A 15,288-nucleotide genomic window follows, 5' to 3' on the forward strand; every position below is an offset into this window, starting at 1 on the left:
TTACCTCTTCAAACTCTTCCATAAATTCACCACCCTATCCCTGAATTAATGAAATGAAATGAAAATTGCTTATTGTCACAAGTAGGCTTCAAATGAAGTTGCTGTGAAAAACCCCTAGTCACCACATTCCGGCGCCTGTTCGGGGAGGCTGGTACGGGAATTGAACTGTGCTGCTGGCCTACCTTGGTCTGCTTTAAAAGCCAGCGATTTAGCTCAGTAGTTGCTGGTCCTCTAATTCCATAACAGGATGTAAATGAGGCAAATAAAGTGTGGCAGCAGCTTCAACACTTTTGAGTATAAGCAGTTCCACAACATAAGCATGCCCATTGGAGCATTATTAATTTGGCTGGCTAGCCCAGTCATAACTGCGTAAATTGTTCTGGGAGTGCAGACAAACACGAGTAAGAACTATTACTCAATTCTTAACAGATGCTTAGTTTTAAAGTGTAGCTCCTCCGTCCTAAGGTTCACCATGAGTGTGACACTTAAATTCTGCAGCTAAAGCTTTGAAAGTTGATTCCTTCTGTGTATAATAAGCTTTAATATCAAGCAAAATCAGGTTGGTTCTGTTAATGTGTTATTAAAATCTACTGCTCAAGATTGAAGACTTCAGTATTTATTAATTTGTGAAAAAGGACACGTGTCCTAGACTCATTTACAATGCAATGCCTATTATGTATTTTGATGTTCTCTATTTCTTTTAAGATCTACTATGATAGGTTAATGAGTAAAACAGATCGATTGATGTGATAACAAGCAGAACACATCAGAAGGGCCCGGGAGGGCAGCACAGTGGCACAGTGGTTAGCATTGCTGCCTACGGCGCTGAGGACCCGGGTTCGAATCCCAGCCCTGGGTCACTGTCCGTGTGGAGTTTGCAAGTTCTCCCCGTGTCTGCGTGGGTTTCACCCCCGCAACCCAAAGATGTGCAGAGTAGGTGGATTGGCCACACTAAATTGCCTCTTAATTGTAAAAAATAATTGGGTACTCTAAATTTAGGGCAGCATGGTAGCATTGTGGGTAGCACAATTGCTTCACAGCTCCAGGGTCCCAGGTTCGATTCCGGCTTGGGTCACTGTCTGTGCGGAGTCTGCACATCCGTGGGTTCGTCCGGGTGCTTCGGTTTCCTCCCACAGTTCAAAGATGTGCAGGTTAGGTGGATTGGCCATGATAAATTGCCCTTCGTGTCCAAAATTGCTGTTAATGTTGGGTGGAGTTACTGGGTTATGGGGATACTGGGTTATGGGGATAGGGTGGAGGTGTTGACCTTGGGTAGGGTGCTCTTTCAAAGAGCCAGTGCAGACTCGATGGGCCGAATGGCCTCCTTCTGCACTGTAAATTCTATGATCTATGATCAACTTGTGGCCTGTGTCGAGCCATCTGATATTGGCTGGACTAGTGGTTGGTTAGCTATAGTTGGCCTGAGGGACTCTAGGTTGGGAGAGGATCTACCAACTGGGGGGGGGGCGGGTAATCATGCCTGGTCTGACACTCCAGTGAGGTCTGCTGAAAAATGTGCCTGTATGAATTTTCGGATCAGTTTTGCCTGTGATGCCACGCACAACTGCATTGTCTAGCCTGCATTGTCTAGACTCTCACACATCGAATAACCACGCAAACAAGGTGGCTCCCTTTATTGATCAAATGCCTTTAGGAAAAAAGGGGAATTGGGGGGGGCGGGGGGGGGGGGGCAGGGAGGTTCACACAGACAATACCCTTCTCCCACTAATTTATAACTCCAGTTCCTGCATTTTATCACCTTTACTACCTCAAACACGGTGCTGACGGTATAACAGTTAAATGAAAGTGTATTAAAATCTATAATACAAAAATGAGACACTTTTAAATACAGACAATATACCACATATTATAAAGAACAACAAAGATGGCAGCAGTTATGAGGCAGTAATTCAATCTAGCAGTTCTGGTGACATTTGTAAATCGCCTGAGCTTCACTCTCGAGGTTTATTGCATCATCAGTGCTGCTCAATTGAATTACTGCTCTGTAACTTGCTGCTAGCCATTTATTATCCTATATACAGTCTTTATTTGCTGCAGATGGAGAAGCTGAAGCCACACTGCTGTCACAACATCATACACATCTTTTAAAAACAATTTCAAGAATAAAGTGTGCGTAGGGGAGGGATAATAAAACTAAGTTGTCAGGCGTAAGTGTTTGTCCCAATTATTAAGACCGTCTCAAGGGGCAGCGCTGTGACACAGTGGTTAGCACTGCTGCCTCACGGCCCCGAGATTCCAGCTTCAAACCCGGCTCTGGGTCACTGTCCATGTGGAGTTTGTACATTTTTCCCGTGTTTGCGTGGGTTTCGCCCCCACAACCCAAAAGATGTGCAGGGTAGGTGAATTGGCCACGCTAAATTGTCCCTTAATTGGAAAAAAATGAAATGGATACTCTAAATTTATTTTTTAAGAAGACCGTCTCCACCGTGAGTGTATTTCTCTCTCTGTGCCTCAAGTAACTCAAGATCCATTAACTTGTGTCGGTCACCAGTTGTCTCTCTCCCACCAGAGGCAATGAAGAAGTTTGAAAAATTATTGTTGTGCTTCAATTTATTTCAGAATGAAGTCACATTAGAGAAACAAACACCACCTCTCCTCTACAAATTAAGTATAATGCCACATGAACATTCTTTCTTTAAAAATTTTTTTTTTTTTTCCCGAGTATCCAATTATTTTTTTTACAATTAAGGGGCAATTTAGCGTGGCCAATCCACCTAACCTGCACATCTTTGGGTTGTGGGGGTGAAACCCACATAGATACGGGGAGAATGTGCAAACTCCACACAGTGACCCGGGGCTGGGATTGAACCTGGGTCCTCAGCCCTATCGGAAGCAGTGCTACTGAAACAAATTCATAGATCTTGACTTATGTGCAATATTGTAATGTGGATGATATTTAATGATCAGCCTGTGTCTTGTATCTCTCCCAATTTATAATTCCATTGAAGTCACTATCTACCCTAAAGAGTCCATCAGTAGAATTAGTGGAGTCTATGGATTTGTTTTTTGTTTTTTTACTTTGAACATCTATTGCTACTAGACTGGAACAAGATTTAATAAATGGCAGGGTTAAGGGTTAAAGCTTTGCTTACTGCTCTTGTAAAAAGAATTTCGGCAAATCAAAGGTCAGATTATCTGTCATCTTGCCACTAGAGAAGTGGCCCTCACACGCAAGAATCACATAAGGGCACTTGAGGTGGCCAACAGAAAGTGTTTTTTTAAAATCAGGATGTTAAAGTTGAGCAGCAGTTCTTACACCAATGTGTCGTTCTCTGGTTTCCTGAAACGTGTGTGGGACTGATTCCAGCCCTCAACTATAGGTGTTAGCCTCTCCAAATTGAGGTTTTGGTAAACAGCAGACTACCTGGCAGACGATCAGTTTAGACATCGGGGAATTGCACTGAGCGAATGACAAATCAGGATAGGGTTTTTCTTTTCCTTTTGATTAATGAACAGTATTTAGCACTCTTTCTACATGTTTTGCTCTGCCCAGATCAGTTACAAGCAACAAGATCATTAACTAGGATCCAAATGTGATAATAATTGGAGTTTTTGTTGTATTTGCTTCGTATTTCCTTATTCTTTACATCAAGGCTCTTAAAATCTGATATACACCACGCTTTCAAATGGATTTGGTTTTAGTTAAGTAATATTGTTTAACCTTAATGTTCAACAAATTCCATTGTCATTGTTTTACTTTTTAATTTGTGGTTTATTCATTTATTTTTACCAGACCATCTTAACAAAGGCAGTTTTCTGCTGTTGTCCTTGGAGCTGATGTATATAGGAGAAATTGCGGTGAATGTAACTTATCAAATGTATACCTGATATTTCTTTACCATACAATATTCAGATACTTCCAAATATTGTTCACTTGCCGAAAGCAATTTCAGCACTCAATGAACTGCAGAAGCACACAGCCTGACCACTATGACCTTTTTACTTCACATTAACATTATTATCATTAGCACCAAGCAGGTGGGGATCTGTTGCACATTAGTTTTCCAATGAGTCACCATCATATGATGTAAGCCTGCATGTCCTCATCTGAAAGACAACTGAAGTAATGTGTTGCCTTTACTTGCAAAGTAAAGAAATGTTCCATCCAGGTGAATGATGCACATTTGTATTATCAATCTTAGCTACCAAGGCCTCCAATAGATTAGAAGATCAAAATCCATTGAATCATTCCGGACACTCTTAACTAATCAGTGCTAACAAGCAAGGCAAAGTCGCTTTTACTGTTTCCAGTGGAGAATACTTCCACATACGCTGTGAAGTAGGATTGTATTCTTGTTGCTCTTTTGACAATTGCATCAGTTGAAACAGTAATTAGTTCAGTGGTTGTGTGGTTATTGCAGTTGGAACATAGTTATTTCTGCAGCTACTTAAGTTCTCAATTCTTACAAGTCACCCGTTACATTTTTTAAAAAAAGTGTCTTACTCCAGTGTTTCAAGTGTGCCAAACAGCAAAAACCTAAACAAACTGCAGGGTTTTCAGACAAACATAAAATTGATCCATTCACACAAATCTTTCCTTCGGACCCATCTCGCAGGCGAAATACAAAAGTATTACTGTGGCATTCGGCATAGTATTTCCTTACATCTCTCCAAAATGTTACAAACAATTCACAATACGGCGCAATGACTTTTGGTAAATGTACAACTTGATGTCACATTTTGAGCACAGTGCAATCTGACAAATGGTTTTGTGATGAATGACCACTAGATCTTTGAGGGGGCTGTTGGTGGGTGTCGTTGGTTGAAGAAAGAATGTTATACAAGACACTGGTAATATCAATCTCGATTGGGAGCTCAAGGCTCAGCAGTGGGGCTTGAAGTTCAAAGTAACTTCTCACCCGGAGTCAACCACCTCACAACCTCAGCCAGCCAGGACAAAAAACATTTCCATCAAAATAATTTATTTTATTTTATTTTTAAAAAATTTAGAGTACCCAATTCATTTTTTCCAATTAAAGGGCAATTTAGTGTGGCTAATCCACCTACACTGCACATTTTTGGGTTGTGGGGGCGAAACCCACGCAAACAAGTGGAGAATGTGCAAACTCCACACAGACAGTGACCCAGAGCCGGGATAGAACCTGGGACCTCGGCGCCATGAGGCTGCAGGGCTAACCCGCTGTGCCACCGTGCTGCCCTCACCTATATAATTTATAATAATCTTTATTGTCACAAGTAGGCTTACATTACTACTGCAATGAAGTTACCGTGAAAAGCCCCTAGTCGCCACATTCGGGTACACGGAAGGAGAATTCAGAACGTCCAAATTACCTGACAGCACGGGCGAGATTCTACACTCCCGCGCCGGTTGGGAGAATCGCCTGGGCCGCCAAAATTTCCTGGGACGCCAGTATGACGATCTCCCGCGATTCTCCCAAGCGGCGGGAACGGCCCGGTCGAGTTCCGCGGGCCGCAGGCCGGAGAATCGCCGGAGACACCCAAAATGGTGAATCTCTGGCACCCCCGCTATTCTCAGGCCCGGATGGGCCGAGCGGCCAGGCCAAAATGGTGGGTTCCCCCCGGCGCCGTCCACACCTGGTCGCTGCCGTCGGGAACAGCGTGCGAACGCTGGGGAGGGGCGGCCTGCGGGGGGGCGAGGGGGGATCCTGCACCGGGGGGTAGGTCAAATGTGGGGTGAAGGACCTCCTTCCTTCCGCGGCCCCGCAAGATCCGTCCGCCATCTTCTTGTGGGGCGGACTTAGAGAGGACGGCAACCACGCATGCGCGGGTTGGCGCCGGCCAACCCGCACATGCACGGATGACGCCAATTATGCGGCGCCGGCCGCGTCATCTATGCGGCGCAGCCTTTACACGGGCGACAAGTCCTGGCGCGTGTAGATGACGCGACCCCAATCCTATCCCATTGTCAGGGCCTGAATCGGTCGGGATCGGGGCCGTTTCGCGCTGTCGTGAACCTCGACGGCGTTCACGATGGCGCGGCCACTTCGGCGCGGGAGTGGAGAATCCCGCCCCACATCTTTTGGGAGGAAACCGGAGCACCCGGAGGAAACTCATGCAGACAAGGGGAGAACGTGCAGACTCCCCACAGAAGTGACTCAAGCCGAGAATCGAACCTGAGACCCTGGCGCTGAGAAGCAACGGTGCTAACCACTGTGATATCGTGCCGCCCATGGTATATAGTACACTTATCATGCATCATAAACATTCCGATGTCATATATGAACACTGGATTACTTTTTCTTGAAGTGCAGGATTATCTTTCTGTACCAACTCATTTCAAACTGGAATCTGACTATCAGCACAGACGAGGCCATCATTTTGTCAATGAGCACTGGATCATTGACAGAGGAGGAATGACAATGTTCTGACTGGCAACAGCACCACCTGCCGTCACTTTACCACCCCCATCACCCCCTCCGTCAATAACATTTTAAATAATTTTGTCATTCCAAAACATTGACACAACCATGTTTATAGTGTATGACATTGAACCACAGCCAATCCAAAAAGCCCATGGGGCTACAATATGTCTCAAACCTATTTCACCAATGAGACCATGTATGCACAGTGTAATCATTAATTTCAAGTTCAGCACTACAACCAAAATGGCAAAACAATGACTGAGTTGGAAATAATCTGCACCCACTTATACCATCAAAAATGCTCCCTGTGGGGCAGGCAATGGCATATAGTGTACATACCAGTTAAAATGCATCTTTTTAATGGGAACATTTACTTCAAAAGGAATTTGCTCAAGCACAATTAATTTCCCCGAGATCTTAGAGTGTTTGCTCAATGGGAACAACTGGATACAGGGAACATTTTGCTCACTATGGCAGTGTACCCATTAATATTTTAAGTAAGAGACTTTAAACATGTGTTTCATTCCTTTCAGCGAATATGGGAACGAGCGCAAACAAATTAAATAGTTGCACTGTCTGGCTAGAATTTTATTTGGTTTAATGAACTTGCAATGTTTTCACAAAATTGATCATGTTACGATCTGAGGAACAGTCACCGCATCAACAATGGATAGACAGGGACATCGCTGCCATCCAAGCTGATGGTAAAATGCATTGGCATGAAATGAAATCAGTGGAAACATCAAATTAATCACTAGCTGAACAAGGGCTTTTTTCGTTTGACTGCTTGCTGTTTACTGCCTCCCAAGACAGAGCTGTAAAATCAACAAAGTAGAAATAAGTGCGCAAAATGGTAAGCCAGCATTTTGTCTGTTTGCCCCCTGTGAAATATTTCACTGTTGTGATTTTGTCATCCGCACCTTGAGTTCAGTTTCATCTAAACTTCTAATGTTCCTCACCAAGCCCATTGGAAAGTGTCAGAAGCGAAGAGCAAGTATAACCTGTCCTTCAAACAATTGATCTCAAGGGATTCAAATAAAGCTGCCCATAGGACTGCACAGTAGGGAGATATGCATGAAGAACCATGCATTCCTAATATGTCATCTCTACATCCTCAAAGTCCTAGGTTTCTCAAAATGGGCCCATCTCATTTTTAAAAATCTTTCCAATGAAGGGGCAATTTAACGTGGCCAATCCACCTACCCTGCACACCTTTGGGTTGTGGGAGTGAGACCCATGCAGACATGGGGAGAATGTGCAAACTGTGGACTGTAAGCCGGGGCCAGGATCGAACCCGGGCCCTCAACACCTTGAAGCAGCAATGCTAACCACTGCGCCACTATGCCGCCCGTAAAATGGTTCTATCTCATGAGCGAATCAATTATGTTGGCACGGTAGCACAGTGGCTAGCACTGTTGCTCCACAGCACCAGGGTCCCAGGTTCGATTCCCGGCTTGGGTCGCTGCCTGTGCAGCGTCTGCACGTTCTCCCTGTGTCTGCGTGGCTTTCCTCCGAAATATAGTGTCCGAAATATACCGGGAGATGAGAGAGGAGGGGGAGGAGCAGGTAGAAGAACTGAAAGGAAAATGGGAAGAAGAGCTCGGGGAGGAGATTGAGGAGGGTTTGTGGGCTGATGCCCTAAGTAGGGTAAATTCCTCTTCCTCGTGTGCCAGGCTTAGCCTGGTCCAATTTAAGGTGCTACATAGAGCACACATAACGGGAGCGAGGTTGAGCAGGTTCTTCGGAGTGGAGGACAAGTGCGGGAGGTGCGGGGGAAGCCCGGCGAACCACACACATATGTTTTGGTCATGTCCGGCACTGGAGGGTTATTGGAGGGGAGTGGCGGTAGTGATCTCGAAGGTGGTGAAGGTCTGGGTCAAGCCAAGCTGGGGGTTAGCTATATTTGGGGTAGCGGATGAGCCGGGAGTGCAGGAGGCGAAAGAGGCCGATATTGAGGCCTTTGCGTCCCTAGTAGCCCGGCGTAGGATTTTACTCATGTGGAAGGAAGCGAAATCCCCCGGCGTGGAGGCCTGGATAAACGATATGGCAGGGTTCATAAAACTGGAGCGGATGAAGTTTGCGCTGAGAGGATCGGCTCAGGGGTTCACCAGGCGGTGGCAACCGTTCCTCGACTATCTAGCGGAACGTTAGGGGGAAAATAGATAGCCAGCAGCAGCAGCCCGGGGGGGAGGGGTAAATTGTTTGTGTTCTAGATGGGGTGAAGGGGCGGGGGGAGCACTATTTTGTGTTATTTTGTTAGTTCACTATTTTATTTAAATAATGTTATCTATCAGTTATCATGTTAACGTTTTTGTTGATTTGTAAGGGGGAAAAATTGTGTTTGAAAACTTTAATAAAATATATTTATTAAAAAAAAGAGCTCAGCTTGCCATGGAGGAAGATGACTCACCGATTGGGTGCCATTTTTAAAGACAGAACCAATTTTTCAACCTCCTTCAGAGTTCCCAACATGGCCTCCGAACCCCCCCCCCCCCCCCGCCCTCCCAATGCACCCAACGACCTCTTCTATGGTCCTTGAGTCTCCCCCTCACCCGACCTGTTATGGGCAAGACCCTCCTCCTGGGGCCTGACCCTTGGCATGGGCAGCCTGGCACATGGCACTGCCAGCCTGGCACCCTGGCCGTGCCCCTGCCACATGTGCATCCTGGCAATGCCAGGGTGGCTGCACCAAGGTGCTAGTCTGGCATTGCCAATGTGCCTGGGTGCCAGCAGGAATATCAGGGTGCCACCTTGCCCAGATCCCGACCATCCAGGGGTCGATTATGACCTGGGAGACACCCCCCCCCCCCCCCCCCCGCCCCCAGGCGCCAATGTGCCTGGTCCACACTTGTTGAAACCAGCACCAAACAGCTCCCTGGTGAAGTCTCCCAGGTGCGCCTGTGATGTCCTGGGCACCGGGAGAAATCCGGCGCATGCATTCTTTAAATTAGCCTAATGGCTCATTTAAATATGCACATCTGAATCTCGGCCAACGAGGGCGAGATCCAGATTGCAATGTTTCGCGAGGTTCGATTGAATCTCGCGAGACATCTCGCGAGATTCAACTGCCTTGTTGCGTCACTAAGCCAGGCGTGACGAGCGTGGTAAATCGCGCCCTCTAGCATTTGTCCGTTAAATCGCACCTGATATTCCATGAAGTGGGAAAAAGAAAGTACCAAACACTTTATTAAAAATGTAAAAATCAGCTGGTTTGGCATGTTTTAGGTGAGGAGCATGGATGTGATTCTCCTATTGTCATGAAATGTAAACTTTTTCGGAACTGACATAGTCTCATTGAACTCTGGCCATGGGGATTCTAATTGTAGCAGAGAATTAGTACATACATTCCAGTTCACTATGTTCTTAGCAAGAAACAAAGAGAAAACACTTTGAAGGTTTTAAGTATTGCACAAAGACTTTCTGAGTACTGATAGCAATGGCTGGTCTTTCATGATGGAATATAAATGAATTTAGCTCAAATCTTCCACTTCACCCAAGGACAGAATTTAAATATTTAACTGCGATTTATTTCAATATGTCAAGGATTGCTTGAATGTGACTTTTGAGGAAGCTTCTTTGCGGGGGCAAAGTTTTTTTTATCGTTAGAAGCAATATAATGTGACAATATTACCACTGTAATAAGAGATACAATGGTAATATCTGGAGCTAATGAACTCAAATTGTAAAGCCATATGTGATAGATATCATTGGCTACTTTAGAAATTAGAAAGAGATACACTAGACGGATGCCCCTTGCCCAGTGTAGCAAAAAATATTGTCATTGACTGATTGCAAAACAGGCAGAGCATAGTGCTGTATGAAAGGCACCATAGCATGTTGGGCAATGTTAGTTTCTGGGCTTTGTGCCTGAAGCCTGAACCCAGATGACATCTGTTTGTTCATATTCAATGTATCTCTGCTGGATGCAGAGGTCCCCCGGTGCACACCAGAAAGGAGGGACAACCAGGAAGGAGAGCATTAAAAATGGCAGTCTTCTTTCAGCACTCAGCCACAGGACAGTAGCACAGATAATCAGAATAACCAAACAGGAAAACTATTCTTAACAAAGGAAATTAACATCAAAGAGGAAACCTGTTGCAGACAAAGTGCAGATGTTCATTTAGTAAAAAAAATATTGCTGTCCAATAAGACCCAGGATAGTCTGATAGTGAAAATTGTTAGGGGGGGGGGGGAAATGTACCAAAATTATATGCTTTATCTTGTGATTAATGCATAGTTTGTGAGTCCAATTCTGTCTTGTGGGATTGGTAAAAGTGGTCAATATCAGACGAAACTCTGAACCAGTGTTTTTTTGTAGTTTATTGGAATCAAGGTAATTTAGACATTTCTAGTGTGTAAGACATTGCAAAGCAGCAGCTCACTTTACATCTCCCTCTTTCCAATGAATTCTCAAAATGACTGCAAAGGTTTTTGCAACACAGAAAGAGGCCATTTGGCCCATCGTGTGAATGGCAACCCATTGAAAGAGCTACCAATTAGTTCCATTGTGCTGTCCTTACAAAACTCAGTGGAAATGAAAGTCAGGGAAGAGGCAAAATGAGCGACATACTCTTTGCCACCTGTTTTCTAATTGTTGCCCAAAGTCAAAATTGGACACTTGCTTTTTCAAAGAGATACTATGTTATTCCATTACTCGGTGTTACACGCAGAAACATTAAATGTTGAAAACAAAAGGATTATGGATAACACAGCAATATGATTCAATGAAGCTGGTGACATCATGTTCATAACTCAATGTCACTGTGACCCGCTGTTCTAAAATGGAAATAAAAACTTCCAATATTGGAATTCGGAAACAAAAATGAAAATGTGTTGCTTCATTGTACTAATATTTGATCTGCAACCATTGCATTTGTTTCAATTAGTCACACAGTGCATGTGTTTAGCATGTTTGTATGATGACCTTTCTCCTCAGCTACATTGGCAGAAGCATGTAGGTCATGTAAAATAAAAGACCACAAAGCGATGACCGAAATCGCATTCGGGTCTGTTGCAATCACCAGTGACCAGTTCTGGGCTACCTTCACCAAGTACAGAGGTACAGTTTTAAACTTTTTTCCTTACCTTTGTTGCAGCTGGGTGACCAATGATCACCCACCCAGGACAATACTGATCATCATGGTGCGAAACAGTGACGTTATTGGCCCATTGGTCCACAAAGCCAGAGGGTGTGTACAGCCCACAATCCCGTACGCTTGTCATTTTCTCAAAGTCCTCACACACGCCGTCGCCATCGTGAAAGTAACACCTGCTTGGCTCATCTGCAGAGAGAAACAAAGGTTAACAAAATTAAAGAAAATCCTATGAATTTCTGTATTTCAGTCCCTGCTGTTTTACAGACTCTTTCCTTTTAGAGCTTTTGCTTCAGACCGTGAAAGGTTTGTTTTGGGGTTTTTTTTGCAAAAATCTATAAATTTGCCTCTGGAAATATAAAGCTAGGAAAGGAGGTTACTGAAATTATTACTGGAATATAAAAATCACAATTAAGCTTGGAGCGAAAAAAAAGAAGTTTATAATGCAAACAAGCTGCCCAAAATTACTTACCTCCAGAATTCCTTAACAAAACCAAATTGTTTGCTCATTCATTTTCAGTCATTCCACATGGACATACCTCTCAGTCTGTAAACTGGGGGAAATCAAGGTCAAAAACCCCCAAATCAGGGTAAAACTGGCTAAAATCTTGGGGGGGGGGGGTATTATTTTACCACGCACATCAAAATGAATATTCAGGTAACATTGTAACATTACTTACTTGCTTTCAATGTATTTAATACCAATTTAGTTTCCCTCCACATAAAACATGCTTCCCCACACATCTCAACCAGAAGCATTCACAGATCATTGTGTGGTGCTGATATAATCAATCTTTAAACCATGTAGCGACAAAATACAATCAGGGGCGGAATTCTCCGACCCCCCCCGCCGGGCCAGAAAATTGCCAAGGGGCAGCGTGAATCCCGCCCCGCCGCCGACTGCCGGATTCTCCGGCGGCGGTTTTTCGATGGGGGCGGTAATCGCGTCGCGCCGGTCGGGGCCATTGGCAGCGGCCTCCACAGCGATTCTCCGCTCCACGATGGGCCGGGTGGCCGCCCGTTTTCGGCCGCTCCCGCCGGCGTAAATCAAACCAGGTCCATACTGGCGGGACCTGGCTCTGCAGGCGGCCTGCAGTCCTCGTGGGGGGGGGGGGGGGGGGGGGAGCTGGCCCACCGATCCACGGGCGGGCCTGTGCCGTGGGGGCACTCTTTCCCTCCGCGCCGGCCGCTGTAACGGTCCGCTATGGCCAGCGAGGAGAAGAACCCCCCCTGCGCATGCGCTGGGATGATGCCAGCACACGCTAGCGCTCCCGCGCTTGTGCCAACTCGTGCCAGCCGGCGGAGGCCCTTCGGCACCGGTTGGCACGATGCCAAGTCCTTCGGCACCGGCTGGCACGGCGCCAACCCCGCCGGTGCCATCCTAGCCCCTAAAGGTGCGGAGGATTCCGCACCTTCCGGGCAGCCCGACGCCGGAGTGGTTCACGCCACTCCTCGGCGCCGGTACGGCCCACCCCGCCGGTTAGGGGAGAATCACGCCCAAGGTATTAATCCACCTGATTGAATGGTGCGGGAAATCATATTGAACCTCTCAAATTTGCTTTATCCCCAGGTCCTTCTTTTATGGCAAAAGGAATAAGCCAATTCCAGTTTTGCTATCAAGGCTTACAGAACTTAAACTGATATTTTGGGAATTGTATCCATTATTCTGTCACTTTTTCCATAGAAACTCATAGAAATTTGGCTCTTGTAAGAAGTCTTTGGACCAACAGTTTTAGCATTGTGGAGCATTTTAAGGTTCATAAAACCTGCTCTGCGGTTAAAAAAAAGCACAGAATGAAAGTAGTTGAAATGGCAATATCAACCTCCCCAAATCAACAGCTGAGGCTGCCAGATCTGCTCTTTCCTCTACAGCTTTGAGGTGATTTTATGTACATGTGAGTAAAGCAGCAAACCCACTAAGATGTATTTTATTTCTGTTAAAGTCGTTGTGATCATAATGTGTATACCTGCTTTAGGCTCTCCTATTTTCCTCCTAAAATAGAAGCAGATATATCCCATCACTGGTGCAGCATTCGATGGCCATTAGATTTTTCCACTCATGAAAGTGAATGTGCAATTCAGTCACCTGCTGTGAAAAGGCGCCCATGTGCTAAATATAAGCCATTAAAGCCAACTGCATGACAGGAAACAGATTTGCAGGATACATACTTATCTATGTCAGCAGTCATCCTTGTGTTAAATACTCCCATTTACCTATTTGTATCAGTAAGACCTCCTATTTATACAATCTGTTTTGAATCGGAGAAGAACAGCAAAGTTCACGAAGTCTACAGCACTGATGAAAGTCCCTCATCCTCTCTTCCTGTTTTCAAACCAAACTTGAAGTTGATTTTCGTGCAAATGTCATGCTCGCCTTGTACTTAAATAGCTTCCCCTGCTCCTGTGTGCTACAGCTTTTGTGCCAACAGTGATGTGATTTGAATAAAAATAATGTTTGAGTACTGTAATTGAAGATGTGGGCATGTTGTTTTTCAAGTGGCTTTTTTTATTATAACCTTGCACCACCTTCTCATGTTATTGTTAGTATTATATGAGAATACAGAAGCTAAGAGTAGTAAATACTGAACCCGTCAGGTATTAGTAAACACTGGAGTTATATTTTTTTTTACAATTCTACAACTAGTCTGAAGTGGCGATTTAAATGTCCCAAATTTTAATTTTGTTTTCTGCTATTTAGTGGATTGTCCATGATACCAAGTTATTTTCTTACCCAAGTTTTGTGTACATTTTTGCCCGACGATGTCAATATTTTTTCTAGTTGGTTTCAAGCACTGGCCTCAATTATTATTTTTTTATTTAAAAAATTTTTTTTAGAATACCCAATCATAGGCAGCACGGTGGCACAGTGGTTAGCATTGCTGCCTCACGCCGCCAAGGTCCCAGGTTCGGTCCCGGCTCTGGGTCACAGTCCGTGTGGAGTTTGCACATTCTCCCCCTGTTTGCGTGGGTTATGCCCCCACAACCTAAAGATGTGCAGGGTAGGTGTATTGGCCTCGTAAATTGCCCCTTAATTGGAAAAAATGAATTGGGTACTCTAAATTTATAGAAAAAAAAATACCCAATTATTTTTTTCCCAATTAATGGGAAATTTAGCATGGCCAATCCACCTAACCTGCACATCTTTGTGTTGTGGGGGTGAAACCCACGCAGACACGAGTAGAATGTGCAAACTCCACACGGACAGTGACACAGGGCCGGGATTCAAACCCGGGTCCTCAGCGCCATAGTCCCAGCGCTAACCACTGCACCATAGTCGCCTCCATTATAATCACGAAGCAAGCTCAATTTCTACAATGGTCAATATGAGCATACCCAACATTGATTGGGATCACATTCATCACCTTAATTATTCAGTCCCACGATCACTATCACACTGTGGCTGTCATGTGCGGAATCTACTTGGCAACACTGCTTCAATAGCACCTTCCACACTTGCAGCATCTACCACCTGGAAAGATAAGGGCAACAAATGTGTGGGGATACCACCAGCTTCAAGTTCCCCTCCAAGTATCACAACCATTCTGACTTGGAATTACATCATTGTTACGACTACTGTCTCCGGATCAACACCGTGGAATCTTCCTGCTTCACAGCACTATTGGACTGCAGTTACCACATGGATTGCAGGAGTTTTAGAAGATAGCATACCGCCACCTTCTCATGGGCAATGAGGGACGGGCAATAAATACTGGCCTTACTCGTGATTTCCACATGCCAAGTATGAATTTTTAAATTGCAGCTATTAACATTCTGTGATCCTTATGGTTAAAACTGAGAAATTTTGATACAGCATTTGGGTATTCCATCAG

The 15,288-nt window shown here is 44.9% G+C and overlaps 1 protein-coding gene across 2 annotated transcripts in view; it reads right to left on the minus strand.

Moving 5' to 3' along the window:
* The window catches only part of LOC140399096 (pappalysin-1-like), a 457,633-nt gene that overhangs the window by 286,256 nt on the left and 156,089 nt on the right, over nt 1-15,288 (minus strand). For both annotated transcript variants that reach the window (XM_072488243.1, XM_072488242.1), the window contains exon 10: nt 11,451-11,647. In XM_072488243.1, the coding sequence (XP_072344344.1) occupies nt 11,451-11,647 (197 nt within the window). The remainder of the gene's footprint in view (nt 1-11,450; nt 11,648-15,288) is intronic.

The sequence above is a fragment of the Scyliorhinus torazame genome, chromosome 22 (assembly GCF_047496885.1).
Source record: "Scyliorhinus torazame isolate Kashiwa2021f chromosome 22, sScyTor2.1, whole genome shotgun sequence".
NCBI lineage: Eukaryota > Metazoa > Chordata > Chondrichthyes > Carcharhiniformes > Scyliorhinidae > Scyliorhinus > Scyliorhinus torazame.